This window comes from Onthophagus taurus, chromosome 7, assembly GCF_036711975.1.
Source record: "Onthophagus taurus isolate NC chromosome 7, IU_Otau_3.0, whole genome shotgun sequence".
In the NCBI taxonomy this organism is placed as follows: Eukaryota; Metazoa; Arthropoda; class Insecta; order Coleoptera; family Scarabaeidae; genus Onthophagus; species Onthophagus taurus.
This window is the reverse complement of record NC_091972.1, coordinates 16,029,154-16,056,738: the sequence shown is the minus strand read 5'-3', so window position 1 is coordinate 16,056,738 and position 27,585 is coordinate 16,029,154. Positions and strand designations below refer to the sequence as shown.

The 27,585-nt window shown below is 35.1% G+C and overlaps 2 protein-coding genes across 3 annotated transcripts; one reads left to right on the top strand and one right to left on the bottom strand.

The window, feature by feature from the left end:
* Window positions 1-234: 234 nt before the first annotated feature.
* On the top strand, window positions 235-6,116 carry LOC139430683 (uncharacterized). The gene is made up of 2 exons (XM_071197903.1): window positions 235-5,670; window positions 5,788-6,116. Exon 1 carries the CDS (start codon window positions 235-237, stop codon window positions 5,326-5,328), a length of 5,094 nt encoding a protein of 1,697 aa, XP_071054004.1. The 3' UTR covers window positions 5,329-5,670; window positions 5,788-6,116.
* A 2,340-nt stretch (window positions 6,117-8,456) lies between these two features.
* On the bottom strand, window positions 8,457-27,546 carry LOC111419250 (retinoblastoma-like protein 1). 2 transcript variants are annotated; one of them, XM_023052032.2, is made up of 12 exons: window positions 27,237-27,546; window positions 27,070-27,182; window positions 26,815-27,018; window positions 20,294-20,499; window positions 19,944-20,237; window positions 19,796-19,837; window positions 19,528-19,726; window positions 19,259-19,475; window positions 18,982-19,203; window positions 14,611-15,054; window positions 14,008-14,556; window positions 8,457-9,073 (listed from the first exon to the last, which is right to left on the bottom strand). In XM_023052032.2, exons 1-12 carry the CDS (start codon window positions 27,369-27,371, stop codon window positions 8,879-8,881), a joined length of 2,820 nt encoding a protein of 939 aa, XP_022907800.2. In that variant the 5' UTR covers window positions 27,372-27,546; the 3' UTR covers window positions 8,457-8,878. The 2 variants fall into 2 exon arrangements, with proteins under 2 accessions (XP_022907800.2, XP_022907801.2); XM_023052033.2 differs by having other exon boundaries at window positions 20,294-20,484.
* Between the last annotated feature and the right edge of the window lie 39 nt (window positions 27,547-27,585).

Below are 27,585 nucleotides of genomic sequence, written 5' to 3'. Positions count from 1 at the left end.
TCATTTAATTTTATACGCCATTTTTGGACGAGATTTCGAACATTTACCGTCGCTACTTCTTTTTGGTTTCGTTCTCGTCCGTGTTCGCAAAACATCTGGTGCACATCTGCCAATTTTTGTTGCCTTTTATGGTAACAAACAACTCGGTGTTTCTTTTCTTTTATACAGGATCGTCATTTATAATTTTTAATTTAAAAATTTTCGATCACTTTGAATTTTCTAAATTTCGCAAATATGGCCGACAAGTTACCCAAAATGATCCTGAAACGTAGTGGATTTCTAAATCGATTAATTGAAACCGTAGATGTTGGTAACGGTATAGATAATACTGAGCAGGAATCATTATTTATTGTTCGCGCTACTGATTCACATCACACCTATGATGAGTTTATAAAAATCCATAATTCAATTATTTCGTTGATCGCTGATGATGATTTTGAAACGCACGATGATGTACGTCGTCAAGCTGATATCGCATACTATTCCATAAAGGCCCGTATGGCTCGTATAACTGAGTCCAAACTTGCACCTGCGACACCTGCACCTGTGACACCTAATCCGATTACCACACCTAAACTACAAAAAATCACCTTACCCATTTTTTCTGGTGATTTTAAAACCTGGTCTAGTTTCCATGATTTATATCGGACAATGGTCCATGAAAATACAACGCTTTCCAACGTCGCCAAATACCAATATATGATGACGTCACTATCGGGAGAACCGTACCATCTGCTTCAGGGATTACCGGTGACCAGTGACAACTACGAAATTGCTTATCAAACATTGAAAAACCGCTATCAAAATAAACGGCATTTGGCCACAATTTATTATAATGAAATACAAAATATTCATATGAAACATGAGGGCTCCTCAAAGGCATATCGGCTACTGATCGACACCTTCACGGAAAATCTCGGAGGTTTAAAAACGCTCGGTTTCCCGGTGGACGCTTGGGACTTTTTGCTCCTTAATATTCTGCTTCAGAAATTGGATTTGTCAATTCGAACGAAGTTTGAGACAGAATACAGTAAGGTTGAAATACCTACATACAATCAGCTGATTGAATTTCTGGAAAGTCATTCCAAAGCCTTGGAATCCGTGAAAATGATTTCCTCCTCCAAAGTCGCTAAATCCTCTCCGAGTCGTCCTTTGAAAACCTACCCAGCTACATTGGCCACTGAGAACAAACAGAAATTAACAAATTTAGCATGCATTCTATGTGAAGATTCACATTACTTATATCAATGTTCAAAATTTCATGAAAGAACACCATCGCAAAGATTAGCCTGCGCCAACAGTCATAAGTTATGTAAGAATTGTTTAAGCTCCCGTCATACCACCAATAACTGCAAATCCACTCACACTTGTCGAGTATGCAATCGGAGACATCACACGCTGCTACACCTAAATTCAAATAATTTATCTCCGAAGCCAGAAGTTTCAAAACCTAGTCCTCCATGTGTCCCCGAAACCACGGCTGGATCTGTAATGAGTTCATTACTCACTGTTGTCCTGCCTGTCGCTGAGGTGGAAATTGAAGATTGTTTTGGGGCGTTTCATAGGGTCAGAGCATTAATTGATTCCGGCAGTATGATCAATTTCATAACCGAAGAACTTCAGAATCGCCTTAAAATCGCTAGAACAAAGCACTCCATTGCCATTGAGGGACTAAACCAAATGAATTCGACATGTAAGAAGGGCAGTGTCATTTGTGCCATCAAACCATGTAATTCTATGCAATCTACGATTAAATTTTCTGCTGTCGTAACCAGCAAAATTTGTTCCAAGCAACCAAGAGTACCTATTGAATTGTCAACATATCCTCATCTTCGTAATCTCAACATAACAAAGAGTCAATTATTACCTGGATCTATTGATTTATTGTTGGGGTCCGAATTAGTGCCATATATTTTAACTGGAAATCGTCAAATAGGTAAAATGGACGAGCCAGCCGCTTTGGAATCTGTTTTCGGGTGGTTGGTGATGGGTAAACTGACTGATTTTCCACCGTCAACGTCCAATACGTCTTTAATGACTGAGCCGTCTCTGGACATCTGTATGCAGAAGTTTTGGGAGGTTGATCAGGTGAAGGGGATCATCGCTGGGTCACCGGAGGATAATCAATGTGAAGATCGGTTCAAATCCACGTACCAACGTACTGAGACTGGTCGATTCATGGTCATGTTGCCTTTCAGGACAACAGATTTGGAATTGGGTGAATCTTATTCCCAAGCTCTTCATAGATTTTTATCTCTAGAAAAGAGACTAATCAAAGCTTCTGATATATTTGAGAAATATAAGCAATTTATGGAAGATTACCTGTCAACGGGCCACATGTCTCCTGTTCCCAAGACAGATTATTCTAATACTACCGCATATTACATCCCGCATCATTATGTTGTGAATCCTAACTCTTCCAAACTCCGAGTTGTCTTTGATGCTTCCGCCAAGACTTCCTCTGGGAAATCTTTAAACGACATTCTGCTTACCGGTCCCAAACTGCAGCGCGATCTCGTTTCCATTCTCATTAATTTTCGCTGTTTTCCTATTGTATTCATTTGTGATATCAAACAAATGTACCGCCAAATATTAATTGTGCCTCATCAGCGCGATTTTCAAAGAATTATCTGGAAGGATTACAAAACTAATGAGCTACTTGAATATCGGTTGAACACGGTCACATACGGGGTTTCTTCTTCTCCATTCCTGGCACTGCGGGCGGTAAGAGAATTAGCTACAATTTACTCGGAGCAGTTTCCGGAAGCATCGCGAGTGGTTTTGAACGACATGTATGTTGACGACATCGTAACCGGCAGTTTCTCGGTACAACACGCGTTAAGTCTGCAGCAGCAAATTATAAAATTATTATCATTGGGAGGTTTTGAGCTCGCGAAGTGGGCAAGTAACTCGCCAGAATTATACAAATCAATCAACGGCTGCAAGGATGGGGTTGCTGTATCATTGGATCAAAAGGAGGATGGTTTCATAAAGGTGTTGGGTCTCCATTGGGATCCTCAGGCCGACGCCTTTGGGTTTTCCTACATTCCTCGAGAGACACCATGTAGCAAGAGAGCTATATTATCAAGCATAGCTCGTATTTATGATCCGATGGGGCTAATTACTCCTTGCATTCTCGCCGCTAAACATCTTATTCAGAAGCTTTGGCTGGAGAGATTAAATTGGGATGATCTTCCATCTCAGGAAATCCAGAATTATTGGCATCAATATAAAATGCAGCTGCCACTTCTGTCAAAATTGAAGATTCCACGACAAATACAACCATCATCAAGTGAAACTGTGGAACTTCATCTCTTCTCGGACGCCTCTTCAGTGGGCTACTGTGCGGTGGCGTATCTGCGTACTGTTTTATTTGACAATACTATTAAACTGAATTTTGTCTATGCTAAGTCTAGGGTTGCCCCGCTAAAGGTTATTTCTATACCTCGACTGGAGTTGTGTGGTGCTGTCCTGTTAGCGGATTTAGCAAGATTCCTGATGTCAAGCTTCCCATCATTCCTTAAACCGAAGATCTTCGCCTGGTGTGATTCCATGATAGTGCTGAATTGGCTTGATTCAGCTCCGCACCGCTGGAAGACTTTTGTTGCCAATCGGATAGGCCACATTCAGGACATCATCCCCAGAGATTGTTGGCATCATGTACCATCGCACGAAAACCCTGCCGATCCAGGTTCGCGAGGGCTTCTTCCCGCCGATTTGGTTCAGTGCAGGCTGTGGTGGCAGGGACCTGATTGGTTGTCACTCTCATCATCGAACTGGCCATCCAGACGGACCATTACATGCAACAATGAGGCCTTATCCGAAGAAAAACAACAAACTGTGACTCACGTAACAAAAAAACCTGATAACTTTCTAATTACCTTACTCAATCGCTTTTCATCTTTGAATAAAATTAAAAATATAACCGCATATGTTTTGAGATTTGTTTCAGGGTGTCGGAAACAGAACAAACATTATCACCAAGCTCTTTCCATTTTCGAAAAGCAACAGGCTTTACACACAATCGCACGTGAAGTCCAAAAGGAGTACTTTTCTGAACTATACCAACAAATAAAAAATAATAAGCTGCCTGCAAAACAATATAGAAAACTCGCACCTTTCATAAGCCGGGAGAAATTGCTAAGAGTGGGTGGACGTCTTCGGAACTCGGAACTCGGCTTCGACACTAAACATCCAATTCTTTTACCCGGCAAGCATCGATTGAGTGAATTGATCGTCGAAGAATTGCATCGTCAACATTTACATCCAGGGTTTCGTACACTATCAGCCATTATTGCCAACCAATTTTGGATTCTATCGCCCAGAAACACAATTTATAAAGTATTATCGCGATGTATTAATTGCTTTAGAAACAATCCAAAATCCTATACACCAATTATGGCCGATTTGCCAGCTTTTCGAGTGAATCAGATGAAGGCATTTACTACGGTGGGCATTGATTTCGCTGGACCTTTCACAACCACAGTACGGAAACATCGAGGAGCCAAAGCCTTTAAATCCTACCTATGCATCTTCGTTTGTGCCGTCACAAAGGCGGTGCACTTGGAATTGGTGACTGATTTGTCTTCCGATGCATTTTTGGCTGCATTGAGGCGCTTCGTGGCACGTCGAGGAAGATGTATCAGAATATTTTCCGACAGGGGAACTAATTTCGTAGGCGCCTACAATCAAATGTTACAGATTGCACAACAGGCGGGTGGACGACTTGGTATTGAGTGGCTGTTCAACCCTCCGGCTGCACCTAATTTTAATGGTTTGACGGAGGCTGGAGTTAAATCAGTAAAAACCCATTTAAAAAGGGTTGTGGGTAACCAAATCTTAACATTCGAAGAATTTTATACCGTACTTACCCAAATAGAATCCGTCCTCAATTCTCGTCCGCTTTGTCCTCTCAGTTCGGATCCGAATGACTGTCAAGCTCTCACTCCTGGCCATTTCCTCGTATTAACACCGCTAAATACTGAAATTCCCTGTACAGATTTCCAGGATACGCCGTCCAACCGATTGTCGCGCTGGGAATTGCTTCAAAAAATGGTCCAGCATTTCTGGATGAGGTGGAGTCAAGAGTATCTTCATACCATCCAGCAAAGGGCAAAATGGAATAAAACGTACAACAATATCTCACCTGGAACACTTGTAATCATTCGAAATGAATGTTTTCCGCCCTTGACATGGAAGTTTGGCCGCGTTGAGGAATGTTTTCCTGGGCGAGATGGTGTCATCCGCGTCGTAACGGTTAAGACCGCGCATGGTCGATTACAGCGACCTGTTTCGCAACTTTGTCCGTTGCCAATTGAACATTGTTGATTTTTATTTTGTATCATGCTTTAAGTTGCTTGTACATTTACTGTTATTCGCGGCACAATTCATGTTTATTTACTTTTCCGTGTTGTTAAAAACATTCGTTTTTGGCGGGTGTTTGTTCGCTCCGCTTATATATTTTTAGTGCGCATGTGCGACATTCGCCCCCGCTCAGTGTGAGTTTCACCCGCTTGGTCCGCATGCGCACCCTTAACGCACTCCGCTTTTAATTTTAATACGTATTACGACTCAGTTCAGTTAACCCGCATTTTGAATACTACGCATCCGCTTCGCATCCGCCAAAAATTCAGTTTAGTTCTCTACCGCATCGCTACGCCGCTTCAGAAGGTAATTAATCAATTATCATTTGTTTTATTTAAATTTTTATTTTTAATTAAGAATTATATTTTTTTATTACAATCATCTTGTTTTTTTTTTTTTATTATTGCTAATTTTTGAAACCAGCACCTCCGCTGTTATTGTCGCCTATAATTAGAGCGCACAGATATGGTTAAAAAATAATAGTTATTTATAAACATATTTGATGAGTTTATAGATTAATTTCTCGTTTGCTACACTATTTTTGAAACATCCTGTACTTAATACAATTTATTTATTACTTACGTTTGCTGTAACCATTGTAATTATTCGCTGGATTGCTTATTAGAAGATTTCAAAGATGCCTATATTGAAAATTATATGACTAAAGCTCATAATGACTCTAGATTTATAATTTTATAATTTGAAAACTGTAACAAAATCTGAAAATTAAATATATATATATTTGGAAATAATATTTGAAGTTTTCGAAAGCCAATAAAATTATTATATTAATAATAACGTTGTTTGTAGAGTATATTATAGTTACCTCATTCCAGGGTCTTTTCGACAATATTCGAAGTAACAGTTTTGCTCACTTCAAAATGAATTGCATTGCTTTAAATTTTTTTGAATAAGGTCTTTCGTTAGTAAAAGCAATTATTTCAACGGTTTTCTTCTGTCGATGATATGACGCATTGTTAAAAATAAATTTACAACATTTCCTTAAGGGTGAAAGAAGCATTGTTTCTTTGCCATAGAACCAATAAGCGATTGCGTATTTTTATATTGTACAATGCAAATCTCCGATATCATAAAATTAACTAAACCATTGACATTTTGAAGAGGAATTGAATTATTTTGCAATTATTTGATATTATCTCCTGCAATTAATGAGACAACAAGATAAAAAATGTTTGAATATGTTATGCTTCCCCAAGAGATATATGGTAACACAATTTACAGCAATAATAATTTTGTATGTATGTAGTTTCAAGTGAGGTTGGTTAAACCAAAGCACTTGGGCCCCAACGGTCCCTTTGTACATCCTCATGGTTTACTTCGGCCATGTGTAAGTCTATTTGGAGGAGTGAAAGGTGTTCGAAAATGGTATCCGATCAGGCTGATACCGCTGCTCGCCTCGTCTTAAGCCGGGCTGATACTCTAACGCCCAGCAAATTAAAGACGGCCTCCAAGCCGGGTTGGTAACTCCAACGCCCTGAAACTTGGGTGCATGGCAGAGCACTGCTCAAAGAGTGCAGACGCGCTTTAACCCGTTTTTACGTTCACAACCTCCAACTACACATGTATCTGACGACAACCAGAGATGTTAGACTGGTTGCCGGGACCGACGGCTTAACGTCCCCTCCGAAGGACGGGGAGGCGACTCGGCATGTATTCACTGGGAATCGAACCCAAGACGCCAGCGTGGTAGACCGAGAGCTTACCACGGGCTATTCGCCCTCCTGCAATTAATAAGACAACAAGATAAAAAATGTTTAAATATGCTATGCTTCCCCAAGAGATATCTGGTAACACAATTTACAGCAATAATTTTAATTCTGGTCTATTTCCTAGATAGAAGTGTAAATAACTTCACCGACCAACATTGCAAAAATTGTAAAATCGTAAGATAGGGAAGGGTAGGATAAAGTAAGGTACGAGTTAGGTTGTTTAGAGACATCTGGACAGGTATAAGGCATGTTTAGACATATCTAGACATGTTTGGACACATTTGATCACACTTGTACACATTTGGACACGACTGAACGTATTTATATGCATTTAAAATCAATTGAATGTAGACAGATTTGCAGAAGTTTAGAAACATTAAGTCAGTCGGAAAGGCGAGTGCAAAAATTTTACCGGAAAAAAAATCGGCCGAAGTCTAATCTATATCCTCCAATTTGCATTCTTAAGTCTAAATTCAACAACCTACATTCTCCAATCCATATCGGCCAATTTGCATTATCGAAATTACATTCAACAATCTACATTCTGCAATCATTCTCCAAAATACACTCCCCAATTTACATTCAGCAGTTTGCATTATCCAATCTATATGCTATAATCAACACTCTACTCACTAATCTACTTTTTCCCATCTACATTCATCTGTCTGTATTATCCAATTTATATTTAGCAATCTTCATTTTCCAATCTAGTCTGCAATCTACTTCATACAATCTCCAATGTTCTTTCACCAATCTACATTTGGGATAATATGGAATAATAATTTCAAAGATGCTTAAAAACTAAACACTCAGGTGTTTTTCTTATTAAAAATAGATCAGTGTATAGTGTTGAGCAGATAAGTGCATTATATTTCATATTTATAGATGACATCCGATTATTGAACTGCATAAAACGAAACACAGTGTACATTAGAGGGTCAAATTCAACACCGTGATGCATAATTATATCAAAAGTAATTCTAGCAAAATAATCTCGAACGGCAACCTCACCAACTACAACGCTTTACTATAAATTAAACAAGCGCCCAAAGATAGAATGGAAGGAGAACTAGATTGGGGAACCGAAATGAGATAACCAATAAATCCAGATTTAAGATTTTCGCTGATTTTTAGAGATTGGTTAAATTGGATTTAGAGTCAAATGGATAATAACTGTCCAGCATCTTTATTTATTTTTTGTTCATCATCATATTCCTCGCTATCTCTTCTTTGCGATTCTTAAGTCGCCTCGTAATTCTGTGCTAAAACAATCATTATTTTTGGGTTGCATAAAATTCACAAATTCTGGTCAATAACTTTTTCAAAATTTGTAAATTTAATTAATTGTACAAAAACCATCAATTATTTTGAAAACTCCTATATATTTGTACATTAAAAAGCTATATAAACGAAACCATATAAAAACTAGATCACCAAATAAGAAAAATATATGCGTCAAAACTTGTCTGAAATACTCTCAAAAAATCATATTGAGATTATGTAGGATTATTATGAGACTGTTCTCATACGTAAATTATTGCACGCGTTGACGCAATACACATTTATAGTTCTCGATTAATGACGGTAGAATGTAGATTAATAAAGAGAAATAAATCACGATTTCTAATCTTAACTAACCTAAATTATCAGTAGAGGTCGGCTAAACAGAAGAAAAGGCTTTCCACACTCTAGGTTTTTTTTATAAAATACAATATTTAAATAATTAACACAATTAATATACAAGTATGTGTCTTGTTTTAAAAAAACTATTTCTATTCCTATTTCTACAAAGTAAAATTAACTTCAGGCTCGGGCGGCGTTTTAGGTTCGGTTGTCTTTATTTCTTTCCGTTGTACTTTTCGTTCTTCACATAATGCTGCTATTTTTGATTGTTTTTGATTGTTTCGACGATTTAAATCAAACTCTTCGGGTAATTGTCTTTTTGCTGAGTTTACAGTTGCATTGATTTCTTTTAATTCCTATTTAAACAAAAATAATTTATTTAATTAGTAAAATAATACTGCAAAACCTCGATATAACGGACTAATACAGGGAAGGGAGTGTCAGAGTATGGCCAAAAATTTTAACAACTACCCACACCGTTGCGTTCTTTATTAATTCTAATTAATTTCTTAAATATGTCAAAGAAAAAGTAACATAGTAATAATAGGTAGGTATGTGCATTCAAGTTTTTTATTCATCCAGAATTGACGACTCCAAATATTCTGGGATACTGCAGAAGGTGTACTTCTTAAGATTTTTGTTTTTTTTTTGTAAAATAATGAATATGGCTAGCTTCATATTGGTATTGGGAACTTATTGTAGAGGTGCAAACCTAGTATTAGTGGGTTAGAGTAAGTCTAGTTTTTAGAATACGCACTAATTGGTAGTGTCTGGTGTCATACATATGTACGTCTTCAATCTTATTTAGTGAGGCCTCTTTCTTTTTATTTTCCAACAACCTCTCGTGTATATAGGCAGATGGTAAATAGGTTGCATGTTGATGTTTGAGGAACTCCATCAATTGCCCGAACGAATTTCTTTTGCAGACGGAAAACTCTTTGAGCATGGGAAGAGTTACCCCATACCGCATAGAAGCATGATATAAGGCAAAGTAAACTGTCCTGGCTTCCTCGTTGCCAATTAATTGTCGCACCCTTCTAATTGCATATATTTGACGACTGAATCTGTTACAAAGTAATTCTACATGGTCGTATATTGCACCTTTCCTCCTTGGAACTCGTGATGAATTCGACTAGTTGTTAAGTAGATGTTGTTGGACATTTCACGATTTGTAACAAGTTTATTGGTAGTAAACCAGTTAGATGTGCAAGTTCTAAGATCCTTACTATCTAGATGTTCTTTTCCGCAGCCCGAAACCAACGTTATTGTATCATCCGCAAACAGGAGAGTAAGACAATCAATACTAATGGGTAAGTCATTAATATCGATAATAAAGAACAGAGCCCCTAAAGGCCACATTACAGTTCGCAAGTTTCATTGCCGGCAAGAAATATTGCGGTAATTTATCTTACACGCATGCGCAACTGACGCGTTCTTTTTGGTATTCTTGCACTTGCAGATAATAGATTTGGACATATATTTCTTGAATTTACGCTGAAAGTATGATGAGTCTTTTAGTTACTTTTTGTGTTACCAACAGTAAAATATAACGACATAACGTGTTTTGTTGGTTTATGGACAGGTGCCTCAATCTGTCAAATAATATGTGTTGGCAGCATTGATTGCAATTGAAATATTGCAGTTAAAAGTTGCCAAATGTAAAGCCAATCGCGCTAGATATTGTCGCAATAACTTGCATGTAAGAAAAATAGCTTACTGTAAAGTAACCTTAAGATGCTACCCAGAGGCACTCCAATTTTAATACATTTTATATCACTCCTCAATTGATTCCATTCCACTATTTGGGAGCGGCTTTCGAAATAAGATTTAGTGTAACTCCATGAAAACCATAATATTCCATCTTAGTCAGAAAAGTCTCACAGTCAAACACTTTTGAAAGATCATGGAAGTGTGCTAGACAGTTTTCCTCACATTCGAAACGATTGTAAACCCATTCAATCAGTCTCTGAAGGGCATTTACCGTCGATTTAGCTTTCCTAAACCCATATTGCTTCTAAGTGAAAAATTTATTTTTTTCAAAATAGTTTATTATTAGGAGTGCCAGAATAGCAATAGGTCTGTAGTTATTCATATTCTCGGGACCACCCTTTTTAAGTATTGGTATAATTTTGTAAGTTTTAATCTATCGGGAACCACACCCTTTCTAATTGAGTAGTTTATAATATCAGAAACTGGATCTCTTATGATGTTTACGGTTTCTTTCAAAAGACGGATACTGATTCCGAACATATCCTCTGTGCGTTTGCCTTGGAATGATTTTATTATGGTATGTTGGTACTTCGCTGGTTGAGTTTGGGTAAATGGCAGAATGCTTATAAGGTCCTTAGGAATATTTGTGAAAAACTCGTTAAAGGAGTTAAACTAGTTGAGGTTAATATTGAATGTCTTTCCCGTCCAGTTTATTATATTCCATGTTGTTTTAGTTTTATTTTCCAATGCAACAATCTGCACCTTTTCTTTTTTGGATTGTTCAATTTGTTCCAAATAAAATTTTTTGGGACTATTGTATATAGTTTTAAAGTCTTCATTATTCTATGATAGGTTTCTTGAATCAAGGTTAGGGCATTTTTTATTTGTGTTAAAACCCGATCGTTCGGAACCCTGTTTCGCTTGAGTTATAAACCTTATAAGGAAAACAAGCTTCAAACTGAAGCATGAAGGTGTTAAGGAACATGTTAAATTTATAGTTAGGGTCATTTTCATGGTAAATCTCAGACCAATCTTCTCAGGCTAACTGTAGTTGGAATAGGTTTATTTCTTCTTTACCAATAAATCTCTTTCTAGTGACATATCGCTTTTTCTGTTCTATTATGAAGTGAAAGGTCTAATATGTGTGGTCTGATATTTGGTCTGGGTACACTAAAGCTAAGTAGACATTTATAGATACAAAACATTATCTGATGGCGACCTGTAGGCACAAATTTCTATTATATTTAATAAGGGCAGGTGGTAACCCAACACTTCACAATGTTTTTCAGTTGTTTTTGCTTGAATATTCGTGATATTCAGGATTTGTATTCCTTTTTTAGTGTAAATAGATATTCCACAATGTAATAATTGCTGTCTGATGAATATAGCAGATTGAGTGTAATTTACAAATTGATAAAGATCTTTGTTTTAATTTTTCATCCAGTGTTCAGTAAGGCATAGGATATCGATGTCGTGATCACTAAATAACCTTTCAACTGCTGCAGATTTGTTTGCCAACGATTGAACGTTTAAATGCATTATTTTAAAACACATTTTTCTTAATTTTCCAAATTGCAGGATGTAATTATGACGTAAAGTCTGTACCGCAGCTAGTCCTTCAATCACTATTTTTCTAGAATAAGTGTCTTGCGCGGATGAAAAACCGCGTTACGTTTGATCCGCTTGGCTTCTACAATTTTTTCAAAATTCATTCCTTTCAATCCGCCGGAGTTTTGAAAGAAGAATAGTATTCAGGGTATTTCAATTTATTTGCTCACATATCACCGCTGCAAAATCATTTTTCAATAAATCTACAATATTTTCAGATTTGGTAGAGGATTCTAGCCTGACATGACAGTACACTTATCATTTGTTCTTTTTATACCCTTCGTTTACGTATTACTGCTTTTCCTGTTGTTTGATTGTTGCCATTCATTTGGTGGTACATTTACTTCTTTTGTCACATTTACCTTGTCTTCTATAGGGTAGTGGTTTAAATAAATTATTGCATTCTATTACTTCATTCGGTTGTTGTCTTGTTGAAACAGATAAAAACAGATAAATGATTTGTTGTTAAGTTTTCCAATTTCTCTGTAGATGAATATGTAAGCGTCTTATTGTTTTTTAGTTAATAATTTACCATTTACACTATACAGTACAATACATATCTATACACCCAAACTCTCTACCCACCTCCCCCATCTCCACACCTTCGGCTCCTCGCCATAATCACTTCCCTTATCCACCTTTTGCCCTCACCCCTCTCTCTCCCAAAATTTGCTTCCTGTCCATCGCCTCCTCCCTTAACTCACTACAGCCTCTCAGCATGTGTTCCAGCGTCCTCTCCACACAGCCTACACCAACTCTCCACATCGTCCACCCAGTACCTGTTCCCTCCCTCCTCATTGCCACAGCAGAATCTGGCCACCAATCTCTTCCCTTCATCATGCCCCTCTATCAACAGATACTTTGGCAATTCCTCTGTCACTATCTCACTATACTTTTCATTATATCCCCCTCCCGTATATGTGACCTTCTTTCCTGCCTCTGTATGTCCCTGTCCCTATCTCTCAATTCTCTCCACATTTCTCCTCTCTCCACTCTTTTATTTTCGACCCCAGTTAGTAAATATCCCACTCTTCTATAATATCCCTCCCTATCTCTTTGCCCATATATCAGCCCCCTCTCCTTAATTTCCTTCCAGCACTCCCCTGGATCCTGCAATGTCTATCATTTCCTCGTAGTTCGCTACTCTTCTCCCAGCCTCCACCCTTACTGCATCCACCTTAACCTCCTCCCTCACTACATACTCTGGAGTCTCCCTTGCCAACCCTAGTACCCATCTCCAATACATTGTTTGTACATCCTCCAGCAATGCTTGTTCTCTCCATCCCCATACTGTTGCGCCGTACATCATTGTGCTCCTCACCAAGCCTTGAAACATAACCTTTCTTTTTTCCACAACCCTTCTAGAAGTTGTTTCCCCCCATCCCCTGTAGATGAATATTCTCTCATGCATTATTTTATTTTTATCATTAATTTCTTCAATTAAACTTTGTTGGAGCCCAATTGTCGATTTTACATGTAGTACTTCATCGTGTTTATCAGTTTTACCTTCCCAGAGGCGTTTCATCTTATCCTTCGCTCTATCGTAGGGTGGAATTTATATTCAATAATCGGACATTTCACCCCTTGTTGCAATTTTCTTTTGCAATAACCACAAGAGATTGATTTATTTCACTTGCACTAGAACTTGCGTACGCATCGCGATGTTTACGTTAATGCAGAAAATATAGAGTAGAACTAAGTATTAGAACTAACACTAGACCTAGAACTAGAAACATTCTTCTTTAATATTTCTAGTTCTACTTTTAGTTCAATACAAATATATAACTATGTAGCGCTGAATAACCCGAGTTTATCTATAAACATGAAATAAAGCAACTTGGGGAATAACCCGAGTTGGATTCTATCTATTAGCGCAAACACTTATATTTAAATATACTGAAGTATTAAAATAGATAATATTAATAGCGACTTAAAAATTTTTTTGTCCGTTTTATTATACTAACAAACTTACCGCTGATGTACTTCGATTAAAACAATAATTCATTGTATGTTCATTATTAATTAAACCTGTTGGACTTTCGTATGGTTTTAAAAATACATTTCTTAAAATTTCTGTTCTTGGTGAAGCTCTTAATACTTTCTCACTCGGTAAAGGACTTAAATGAACACGATGAATGGGCTGAGGTTTATCAGTCATTTTAAATTTTAAAGCGAAATCTTTAACTTTGTCCGTATAAACGGTGTTATAAAATTCAATTAAATTCAATTCTTGATAAACACCGTTTATTTGTTCTCCGTTTACTTTTCGATAAACGTCCGATGTTGCTTGAGGTTGAGCCCTGTACGCTTTCATTATGTTATCTGCGAATTGTACGGGACGTTGCGACAATTTACAAACAACGTAAACGGCACACATTAATAATTGATCTAAATGTCGATCTTTCATTAAATCGGTTTCTCGCACTGAATATTCTAGGACTGTCCAAATTTTTTGTTGGAAATCGGTTATGTTTAATGATTTGCATATTTCAAACATTCGGACTCCCGCTAAATTATAAAACTAAAAATATTATTAATTTAATAAATAAAATAAAATTTTATTCGATTTATTTACTTTTCTTAATATTATTCCTAAAGTTCCACCTTTTTTTGGTTTAATTTCTGGCGTTTTCGATGATAACTCAACCATTAATTCACCACTTTTTGCGTCAAGAAGTTGTAAAACTTTTTTTGTTCCTTCTGATCCAACAACAATTTGAGTTGAATGATTATTTTGTAATAAAGATTGTCCCGGTTTAATATCAGGAAACGTATTCTTTTTAGCTAAATCAATAGAACTATTTGGTGATTGAAACGTTTCCATTGCAGATGGAACAGGAGACATTAACCCAGGATTATTTTCTTTCTTCTCATTGCAACTAATATTAAAAACCCGATTGATTTGATGCGGAAGTGCTACATCTTCGAATTTTGGGATAACATTATTTTCTTTATCGATTTCTTTCCATAATTCACTGTCATGTTTCCACATTAATGATTCTAATGATGTTTCTTCAATCTAAATATGGTTCAATTAAAAATAATTAGTTTGAATTAAGAATAGAATGAGCAAGAAGACATATTCATTGGCATATGCATATGATCTAGTTGTGGTGTCAACAGAGGCTAAATAATTGAAATTGAGATGATGAGATCAATGAAGACATACTTTGATGAGAAGGATTTGGAGGTGAATGTTCAGAAGACGAAGATTATAAAATTCAACAAGGGCGGGAGACTGAAAAGGAAGAAATGGGAATGATGGTGTGATAATGTATGGAGTGAAAATATGGGGGTGAAAGTAACACAAGATGGTGGGGGAGATCCAGAAAGATATTGAAAGATATGATCGTGGGGTTGAGCAGGGAAACACCGGGATATACAGGTGTCCGGAAATGACGTGTACAACGGAAGACCACAAATATCTTGACCAGAAATATAACTCAACGTATCTATATAAAAAATTGCTTAGTTTATCCGCTAGAGGGCTTTAAAAATTCATGATGAATCAAAGATAAAGCGCAAAATACGAATACAGCTGTCAAGTTTAAGTGACATAAACTGTTTTTGTTTTAAAATTAATTATATCTAGCCAACTATTAAAAAAACGTTATTAGTGTTACCTTACATCACTCATTCGCGCTTGTGGGCATTTAGAAAACATTTTTTTGTAGCTAAATAATTCGCCCAACTGAAATTTTGTAAGAGATAAAATCGTTTCTAAACTGAAGTAACTATTCACAAAAAAAATGGTAGTGTTTATACAGGGGCTTAAAAAATATTAATGCAGAATTTATTGTGACAAAGTTTTTAAACACCCTATAATTTTCGAAATTAGAGTTTATTCAACAAATAGTTGTAGTCTACTGATACAAACGTATGACCAAAAAATTAATAAAATCCATTGGGGATTTCTCGATTTACGTATTTAAAAAAATATATTATTTTTAAAGCACTCTAGCGGCTAAACTAAGCAATTTTGTATATGTATAGACAGGTTGAGTTAAATCATAATATTTTTGGTCAAGGTACTTGTGGTCTTGCATTGTACACGTCATTTCCGAACACCTGTATAGTGAGAGAGAATTTCATGCTGAAGAAGATGAGGGTGGACGCAGGCCGAAGGGTGATAAAGTACGAGGGTGGGCTGAATCAGAGCAGCATTTTGGAGGGAGGTTAAGACTGGGACGTGGGAGTACAGACAACAAGAAACAAGGAAATATTATATCAGAGTAGGGTACTCAACACAGGAAATACAAAGAAGGAGGAGGGAAGGGTCAACACCAGTGTTGCCGTTTCGGTACAATCGTACTGAATTCAGTACGATTTCAGGGATAAAGTACGTGAAAGTAGCAATTCAGTACAAAATTCTTATTCTGTACAATTGTACTGAAATCAGTACATTGTTAGGGAATGTAGTAAATACCCAAGAACAGTAGAATCTAACAGGACTGCTACATCCATTGTTAGCTAAAAAAAAATATTTCCTCTCAGAATGCAGTACATTTTGTTCATTTTCAGTATTTTTGATACATTTTTTTCGGTGCGGCAACATTGTGGAAGGAGTTGGAGGGTAGAAGTAGAGATGTGGAAAAGCAGGAACGGCGAGCTCAGGTCGAAGAGGAGGGATACAATAATAAGTGATGGAAGGACAGGTGTAAGGATTTGAGGGAGGGAGGTATGAAGTAGTGGCGCTTGTTGGATGGAGGGAGAGGGGAGGGCATGGATAAGGGAGATGATGAGGGACAGGAGGAGGAGGCATTAGAGTATAAGTTGACAATAAACAAAAACTAAAAGATATTATATGATGAGCCACACTTTGAAGGTTTTTCTTCGTATAGTACATGGAAGAATAAGAAGTCGATGAGAAAGGAAACCCAATTTAGTTTTTGGAATGCACTTGGAATGACTTTGCACCTGTGAGGCCATTTTGCCTTATATACAGGCTGTCCCGAAACTCAACGCCAAGCGGGCAGCGGTTGAGAGGCCAACCCATACCTGTTTTAGTAAAAATAAGAAAAAAAATCTGTCTCTTACTTAAGTGGTAATAGACATATTTTTGAAAATGTTAAAAATCTTTCTTCTACATCACATCTTTAGGTACTATGGTCAGAAATGTTCGCAATTTAATAGTGATATTTTTAATAATGTATTCCTTATGAAGCATGCTTCTATAGCAGTCACAAACTAAATAACAAAAGTCGTTAGTTTTGCAAAAAAAAGTATTAGTTTAATTGAATTAAGGTTGAAAGAATTTATGTCTATTAAGTTTGACACACGATTTCTAAACAAAGGAGTAGTACAACACACTTGGCAAGTTATTTTAAAAGATGGCCTGTTTAGTCAAGATTCCAAAATGGTATAACACTTGCCATTTTTCTTTTCCTAAAAAATATTATTGCCTGTTTTTCTGCAAAAAACGGTTTATTTAAAAAATTCATACCTTCGTATGTTATTTGTATTTCCTCCAAAATAATTTAACAACTTTGTTAGAAGATGTGCCACTCAATATCTACAGAGAAATGTGGTTTCAACAAGATGGTTGCCCAGCTCATTATACTTATCCTGTACGGGATTGCATACAGAATAGCCAGAAAGATGGATTGGATGTCTTCGTTCGATTATGTGGCCACCTCATTCTCTGGGCCCTTGATTGTTTTATTAGGATTGCATTAAAGAAACAGTGTATTAAAAACCGATTGAAAATCTTGCCGAACTGCGCCACAATATTTATATAGCAGCAGAAGAAATAAATGCAAAGAGATTTGCAGAATTACTAAAAAGATCTTTTCTGCGACAATGCAGAGCTTGTATTAGTACCGACGACAAACAATTTGAGCATTTGCTTTAGTTTTAAGAAAATAATGCTATAAAATTAATAATAAACAAATTAATAATTCCTTTTGTTTGTTTAATTTTGTCTTTAGGTTAACCTTATTTGAAACAGTCCTTTTGCAAGACATAAGAGCAACCATCTTAAGTTCAAACTAAAGATTTGACACTACGTCAGATTCTTGAAATTCATAACATTCGACACCAGAAAGTCATTGGCGGATGTTTACATATCGTGAATTGAAAGGTTAAAAGGAAAATTTAAAGCTACGCCACTGCTTGCAAATATCAAGCCGTGACCAAGCGTTGCTTTCAGAGAGTGTCTTTTTCTGAGAATTTTGGCTCAACAAATAAGAAAAAGCTTTTGATAAAGGTCAGCATGGAATGGATATCGGATATGATTTTCAACAGAATAAAGACCTTGGAGTGATGAAGGAGTGCGACAAAATCCAAGGCCTTTAGAGATATTGGATTATGTAAATGCGACAGGTCAAGAAATGGGGCTAAAAATGAATGTTACTAAGACAAAATGTATGATATTCAGTCGCTAACCGCACGCCGATGCTTCCTCAATTTAGTCAATTCAGATAGTTTGATCCTATATCACGGAACAACTAGATCCAGATAACGAGATCAAGTGCAGAATTGAAACAGATCGCAATATTTCTAAGAATGAAATCATTCTTCGGTAACGACAATTAAAATTGTGTCAAAAAATGTTCAAAGGTTATGGAATTAGCTTGTAGGTGTTATTATATGGAGCTGAGATTTGGACTCTAAAAAATTAGATTCTGTTCGCCAAACTATCGCCAAAATGAAAGAAAAATCGACACTACACGCCGCCAACATCATTTTCCAGCACAACTTTATATCTCGATTGTTATGCAAGGAATAGAAACGCTTTAGATGGTATTCACACGGTTTAGGAATTAGGTTTTGTACAAAACTAACACCGACATTGGCATCACAGACGCTAGGACATTGAGAACCTTAAATTGGGTCTTTACTAGCACTTGTGTGGATTGGACAGGAATATGCAGTGTCAAATATTTATTAACATTGTGGGAATCTGATATGGCACTGAAAGAAGAAAAAAGATGAGATATTAACTTACAAGCATAAGATGTTTAATAACATTTCTCGTCAATTGTCCACTTGTTGCTCTGATTGTAATTTCGATAATTTTAATCATTTGAAAAGCAGGAACATTAAAAACTTTTAAACTCCATGGAAATTTCCTTGGGAATTTATCGTTGTAATTATTAAAAGAAAATTCCACGATTTCCACGCTACATATAAATATGCTTGATATAAATTCCAATCGTTCTATTAGAGGCTATAAAAAGAAATTAAGAATTAATCGAAAGAATTTTAAAAAAGGCTTAAATTACCCCGACATTAACATTGTTTTTTCTTTCTGGTTTTAAAATATCTTCAAGTAACTTGTACGCTAAAGTCACAATTAAATTGGAACGAACGTTTAAATTTTTTATTTCTTCTGTTGAAGAAGTATTCGAGCCAATCTCTTCTTTACATTGCGTTATGTATTTAGTTTGAAGTTCTAAAATTCGATTATTAACTATATCTGTTGGATCTCGATTTAATGATCTAAAAAAAAATATTACGTTTTTCGTAAATAAAAAATGTTTGAATCATTTACTTGAAAATATTAATTAAATCTTTACTAGGAGAGGTTCCCCTGCCAACCAAAATATTTTTAAGCCTTGCTATATTCTGTGAAACTGAGGTTACATTATCCGAAATTTGTTCCTGTTGAAGATATTGTCGACATGTTAACGGCGTTGTAAATGATTTACAAACTGTTTTTGATTCAGAAATAGGAGTAGAAACATGTTCGGCTAAAAAATAAATTATTTAAAAAAGTCTTTCAACACTTGAAACATCAATAAAATAAAAGGAACATTTACCTGTTGAAGTTTCCATAACAGTTTTTTGTCTAAAATATTCCTCTAAAAAAATAAATAAAATAAATAAACTAAATAAAATCAAAAAATCAAATAATAAATAAGTACATAAAAGAAAAATAATAAAAAGTAACGTTTTAATAAAACTTACTTAAAAATATACGTTCATCGAAATCACCATTATTTGATAAAAAGCTTTCGTAAACTTTAGTTAAACTGCTGTAGTTAAAATCAAAAACGGAAGAATGTAACAAAGTTAAATGTTCCCCACTAACCGCTAAAACTTTTCTATCAATCCAACCTTTAATAATCGATTTTAACGTGTACTCTTTGCAATATTGAACGTCGGTTAAATCTTCTTTGTGTTCATATAAAATTTCGATTATAGATGGAGGTTCTGTATGGAAAAGGTTGTATTCTGTATCAATCCAATTTGGAGGTAAACCTAAAATAATAAAACAATAATAATAATATTCGATTAAATTCGGTTAATGTTTTTACCAGGAAAATTTGGGTTGAATAAATCTCTTCTTTCATCCAAAAAAGCGTTAGAAAAGATTAAGTCGAATAAAGCGTACAACAATTGGTATGAATTTACCAAACTTTGATCGAACGTTTTATTTTCGCTTTTTGCGGTGATAAACATTAACCAACAAAATTCAAATACACGCTTTGTTGAGCACAAAGCGGACCTGGAATTCATTAAACTACATGAGCAACTTCCAGATTTGTCCAAGTTCTAACCAGATAAAAGATTATAAACTAATTAATGCTAACAATTTATTACCAATTAATCCTTTAACACACTTAAATACAAAAATACATACATTTTTATTATGAAAAAAAATTATTAACTGTTAAACGGGGTGATTTTAATGTTGTTGACCTAGAAACTATTCATTAAGTGTCTATTAACGCAAAAATTCAAGGTTATTGAAGATCATATTTGAGAAGTCACCAATAACAAAGTTTTGCAAATAGATTGTAATTTAATTATTACTTGTAGCCTCATTTTGAAATCTTGTCCACTACAACACTTTTTGTGCTATTGTCTATCCATAAACTATTGCACCAGTGTAGATCATCACCTCATCATGATATTGTATTATGTATAACACAAAATAAAAAACATTCTGTATGAAACTCATTAAAACAGTTTCTGTCATTATTGAGACAAAGATTGACTTTGAATTTTACGCAAAAAAAGGATTTTCTAGTAACATTGACTTTAACATTTAACATTGACCCCCTTTGTAAATATAATACCCTGAGTCTTGTTAGGATTAATGTTCAAACCATGATTAATAATTTTTGATGCATAAAGGAATCAATTCGTCAGTAATAATACGGCATATCGAAGGTTTTGGTTTAAAACTGTGATATAATTGCGTATCAACCGCATAGAGTAAGAACAATGCTTTAATTTAGAAAGTAAGTCGCAAGTATAAATAGCAAATAAAATTGGTCCAAGAATAGACCCTTGTGGAACACCTGAATTCAACTTAATAGACTGAATTCTATTAGAAAGATAGTTATAAAAAAGTTTAACCGCATGTACATCCAACCTGATAAACTTTAAGATGGGATAAACTTAAGTATATCAAAGGCTTTGGTGAAATCAAGCAATATCAACAAAGTTGATTTACCCTGATTCAAAGCCCGGAATACATCATCAGCCAAATCCAGAAGCGCAATAGCACAACTAAACAGTTTTCTAAAACTAGACTGTTTAGGTTGGTAGTACAATGCGCCTCTAAATAAGACTGAAGCTGCCCAACCGTAAGCCTTTCCAATAACTTTGATAACACTGGCAGCATTGTTATAGGCCTCAAATCCTTATATGTATTAAATGGAACTACTTTGGTAATGGGAGTAACATAGCTGTACTTCTATGAGTCTGGAAAAACTGATTGAGTAAAACAAAAATTGTACAGATGGCCAAGTACATCAAAAATACGGGGACAACACAAAAGTATCATATCTAAGCTGATCCCATCAGACCCAACACAAGTAATCTTCATGAAATGCCATTGTCGGTAAGTCAGGACGCATTCTGTTACCATAATGGTACCATGATTGTAATACTCCAAAAGATCAATGTCAGAAAACTAAGGTATCTTGTATAGTTACTAAAAAATGTATTAATATTATAGGGATCTGCCAAATATGGAGACATGCCAACACTGGAAGATTGCAAAACATTAATGTTTTTAAGATTTTTCCACATATCTCTAGAATTAGAGCGATTTGTAATACTGAAAAGTTTCCTGATTTTTATGTCTCTTATATCTATTAAAAGCATTATTCCTTAATTTAATCATTTGTTTAATATTCCATGTAGTCCAGGGTAAGGTCCTTTTATTTAGCACTTTCGTCACAATATTTGCATGAGAAGTCAAATAAAGATAGAAATACATCAGTAAAACAGTTGAACTCATCGTTCAATAAACTTTGGCCTCAGGTTTAGCACTTGAAGGAATTAACAATTAATAGACTAACAAATGATCTGAAACCATAATATCCTCAGTATCACAAATAAGAAGAGGCAGCTCTTTAGATATAATAATAACGTTAATGTCAGAGAAATCAGTAATCCGAGTCGGTTGGTCAATAATTTGGCGTAAATCAAAAGCTTCCACAGTAGAGATCAAGGCATCAGCAGAAGATCCAGTGACCAAAAGTTTAACATGAATATCGTCCAAAATTATAACTCCATCCACAGCAACACAAATATATCTATGAAATAAAAAAGATCTAAATACAATTTTTTCGATCTTATGAGTATCCTGTAATAACCCTAATTAGCAGGTCAATACGAACTTTTTATATAAGCCTTATTTTATCTAGAAAACCTTTCGAAAGATAAGTCCTCCAAGATTAGATTGGTATGTTAGATGTTTTGTAGGTCCAGTAGAAAAATTAAAATTTTAGCACATATTATTTTGGTTCTTTAGTATTGCTTTAATGTTGAATGTGCAAAAATTGATCTCTTACTTTACTTAGTAAAGGTTACTGAAAATTAAAATTCTTAGTAAAAAAATGTGTTGTAACTAGGTTGGGCAAGCCTTAACTTGTTATCGTTCTGGTAGCTGATAAGTTAACAATTGACTTATTAATGACACTTTTTGTCATTAATCATCGTCTTCACTTTCATATTCGTCTGGTATTACAGTCACTGTTAGTTTATTTTTACCATAAAAGGTCTTTGTATCGATCTAAAAATCGTTCACATCATAAAAGTACTCAAACTTATTACCACGAACTGTGCCAAATATGACATAAGTCTTACAACCATCAAAGATTGGCTGATTTGATATAACAAGTACATTTTATCTTCAGTGATATCCAGAGCAAAAACCTGCCTTGCGGCCGAACTTTTTCCAAAGGCAAACGATTTCAAATGCTACAATTTTTTGTTTTGGTATTGGAAGAGCATTAGAAGGCAAGGAAAGAGAATAAGCGTTGAAGCTTTTCTGTTTTGACGCACAGAAAAAAATTACCTGTATACAAATATTGAGAAATTCATTTTATAATTTTTCGAACCTCACTCCCAAAACCCATTTAACTCATATGATTATACTCGTGTGATTACAGGACTCGGTTTTTCTCGAACCAAGAATGCATATTATGCAAGCTTACAACAACTCGTTGAAAGATGCTTCATGCATCCATAGCATTTGTGATATAAGGTTTGGATTTGCTCGAATCATAATAATTAATAATCGCCAAGCCAATCTTCCAACACTTCTAGAGAAAAATGTTTTTCTTTGTCGTAATTGCATTGCACACTTTTGCCATGCAGTTGCATCATATTCGAAACATCATTGAAAATAAATCATCATACGCTTCTGCGTTAGTAAATGACATGTTTACAGTTACCGTTGTTATGTGATTTGTTTTTCTCGATGAGGTAACTGATGGCACTCGAGTTTTTAACATTTTCTTCTATAATTCGAGAATGGATGGAGATATCGAGATGCGGTTTTCACTAATATTTAGCAAACTCTATGGTGACTGAGGGTCTGTGAAGTAAACAGTACCGTTCCATTTAAGTTTTTTTTTAAACACAAACATATGTAATCGCAGCAGATAACGCCCTCTAGCTTATTTGTTTTAAATCAAACGGTCTTACTGAAAATATCTTTTAAAAGAGTATAAAATGCTCTTTCAAACAAGACCAAAAATATTCAAATCGGTAGAATGGTCCAGCAGATATTTGAATGTAAACATCTGAAAACGCATTGGCCTGCCCCTCCCTTATTATAACAGATATGAGAAATATCGCGAAACAAAAGCAATGCGGTATTATCCAAGCTACTAAATGATGTCAAAGTTATAGCTCATCGTCTAACTTTCTGAGATAGCGGGAATTTTATGCTTCTCTATGGCAGTTACGCCCCCTAGCGGTCCAATTACGAACTTCATAATAATTTCCAGCTATTTGTCTTGCCCACTCTAGTTAATGGGACATCCTGTTTATTATGAAACAGCCTGTATATTAAACTTTGGCGGGGATCTTTAAAATTCAATAAAAATTGGTACATTCCACTTAAAATAACGAAGTTTTGGTCCATTTTCGGTATAACCGGAAGTTGGAGAAAACTGAAAATATTTTAGCTGAAACGAGCATCTTGGATAAACGCTATACGCAAATTTTCAGAAAAATAGTGCCAGCAGTTTGCCACATACATATAGAGTCAGCTTGTCGTGGCAGACCCTGTATAGGTCTAGAGCTAGATCACTGTATACCAGTTGGTTTGGTATGAATAAATATTATTATTATTATAAACGAATCACCTGTATCAGAACTGAAATTTTCAAAGGAAAAGTTAAATTTTCTATTAACATTTTTGTACAGGGTGTCCAAATTTCGATGGGTTTGCAGGGTATCTCAGTTGTTATGAAAGATAGAATGTTGCGGCTTTCGCGAACCTGAGCTACTTTTTTGTGAAACTTGTCATTCCACGTGATTCCACGTGAAAAAATCTATTAGAACCCGTTTTTACTTTTTTACTAAGTTTCCGGATAGCCGAGACACAGGAGGTGTCTGAAAATCGTAAAATTTGAAACACTCCCTGTATATCAAAAACAAAGAGGGCTATGAAAATTTGGTTTGCGCCATTATAAGTTTCACAAAAAAGTAGCTCAGGTTCGCGAAAGCCGCAACTTTCTATCTTTCATAATAACTGAGATACCCTGCAAACCCATCGAAATTTGGACACCCTGTACATATACTGGGTGTCCCTCAAAAGTGGCTCACCCCCATATTTTTTTGTATTATTGGTGATATAAGAAAACCATTTGGAATGCATAATTAGGCCGTTAAAAAGGATTATTACGACATGAAATCATTCTCTTTGTACTTCCGGTTATACCGGATGTGTGTACTAGTTTCGCTATTTTTTTTAAATCTATTAATTTTTTTCTTTAGTTGGGTAGACAGCATAAATTCAGACAACTTTTACTTGAAAAAATTTTCACGATCGCTATTAATTTTTGAAATAAAAATTATTTTCCTTATTTTTTAACGTTAGTTTTCCGAAGGTACTAACTTCGGAAAATGTATTACAACTTTTGACGCATAGTAGCTTGGTTAATAGTATAAATTACGCTATGATCCTCTTGATTTACTGTTTTTCATGTAGTGATCACTGCTATGCTTTAGTCAGTGGTTCTTTTTTAATAATGGTGTAAGTTAACAGTTGTATTAAATTAGTTTTAAAAGAAAAACGCGAATAAACAATTAAATTTAATTCAATTATAAGCTCAAAAAAACTAATTTTCTAAATTTTCAAAATGCCCTCCGCCTCGTTTTTGACATAATTGTATCTTGCGCATTGTCGATCTAACAACTCGACTTTATTCCTGTGGAGATATTTGAGTAATACAATTTCTAACTCGATTTATTTTCTAATGCCTCACGAGACCTTACAGGTGTATTATACACCTCATTTTTGATTTTGCCCCATAAAAAAGAATCTAAAGGTTTGAGGTCAGGTGACCTAGAAGGTTTTCCTTTAAAACTAATTTAATACAACTGTTAATTTACACCATTATTAAAAAAGAACCACTGATTAAAGCGTAGCAGTGATCACTGCTTGAGAAATAGCAAATCAAGGGGGACATAGCGTAGTTTCTACTATTAACCTAGCTACTATGCGTCAAAAGTTGTAATATATTTTCCGAAGGTACTAAAACGTTAAAAAATAACGAAAATAATTTTTTTTTTTTAAATTATAATTGATCGTGAAAACTTTTTCAAGTAAAAGTTATGTGAAATTATGCTGCCTACCCAACTCAAGAAAAAAAAATTATAGATTTAAAAAAATAACGAAATTAGTACTCACATCCGGTATAACCGGAAGTACAAAGAGAATGATTTCATGTCGTAATAATCCGTTTTAACGGCCTAATTATGCATTCCAAATGGTTTTCTTATATCACTAATAATAAAAAAAATGTGGAGGTGAGCCACTTCTGAGGGACACCCAGTAGAGTCAGCTTGTCATGACAGATCCTGTATAGCTCTAGAACTAGACGACTGTATACCAATTGGTTTGGTATGAATAAATATTATTATCATTATAAACAAATCACCTGTATCAGAACTGAAATTTTCAATTAACATGTTTTGTACATTTAGCTTTTGAGGCATATAAATTCTTCTACTATTATAGTGCCTTTCTTGCATTTGTTTGGATTGTTGATTAATTAAATTTGAGCTCTCATATATGTTACATTACATTTTACAAGAATGTTTAAATTTAAGAATACCCATATTTGTTGCAATTAAACCTTCTAACTTCATATAAAAATGAGGATAGATTTCTTACCAATCGATATCAAAGTTATTAATTTAACTTTGAGTTTTGTGTTTTAAGAGTAAAATATCAAAACAACATGTGTTAAAGGATTAAAACGACATCAAAGCATACATAAACTGCAATATAAAGCATATTAATTTTTAAATATAATATATATCATTCAGTATAAATATATCAATTCAACAAAAAACATCTCACCTCTGTTTTCGATTCCTATTATGTCTACTTTCCGTTTCAACGGGTACATTAAAAATTTTAATAAAACCTGATGCGTACTGCGAATGGAACGTGTTAAAAGTAATATTCACTTTGGATTCTAATAAAGCAATCTTCTGTCGAAAATCTTCGTTCAATTTCGTCATTTCCGCCCACTTTTTAATCTTATCGAAGAATTGTACCAAACTTCAAAATAAATTGTGATTAATCAAAAATTATCTAATTTTTTTTATTTACCTTAAGTTACTATAACGAAGTAAACTTGTTAAACTAACACAATGTTCTTGTGGGATTTTTGTATTGCGACAAGCTACAAATATAGCACAACCCAACCAATTCGCCTGATCGCCCTAAACATTTTTTAAGGTTATTTTTTATGCTACATTCGAAAACGTTATTTTTACCTCTAAGCTGATACGAGAACGAATTTGTTGATAACTTTCCCAAGCTTGATCGGCGACCTTCTGCTCCAAGTTCAATTTTTCTTTGAGTACTTGGAAATCGAACGAGAGTTCCGATTCTTTATCGTGAGGTACCATTCCGGAAATTGATTTGCTCGCCCGGAACTCACGCACACAGCACTTGTATAAATAAAAAATGCGCGTTTCTCGCGCTAAAAAGACGTAATTGTGGCGGGCAACACCTAAAAATCGCGGGAGATATTTTTATAGGTTATGTTATTTTCGCGCTAGATACAATCACCTGATTATAGATGGCACTCACTGCGCATGCTTTAAATTTTAATTACAAAAA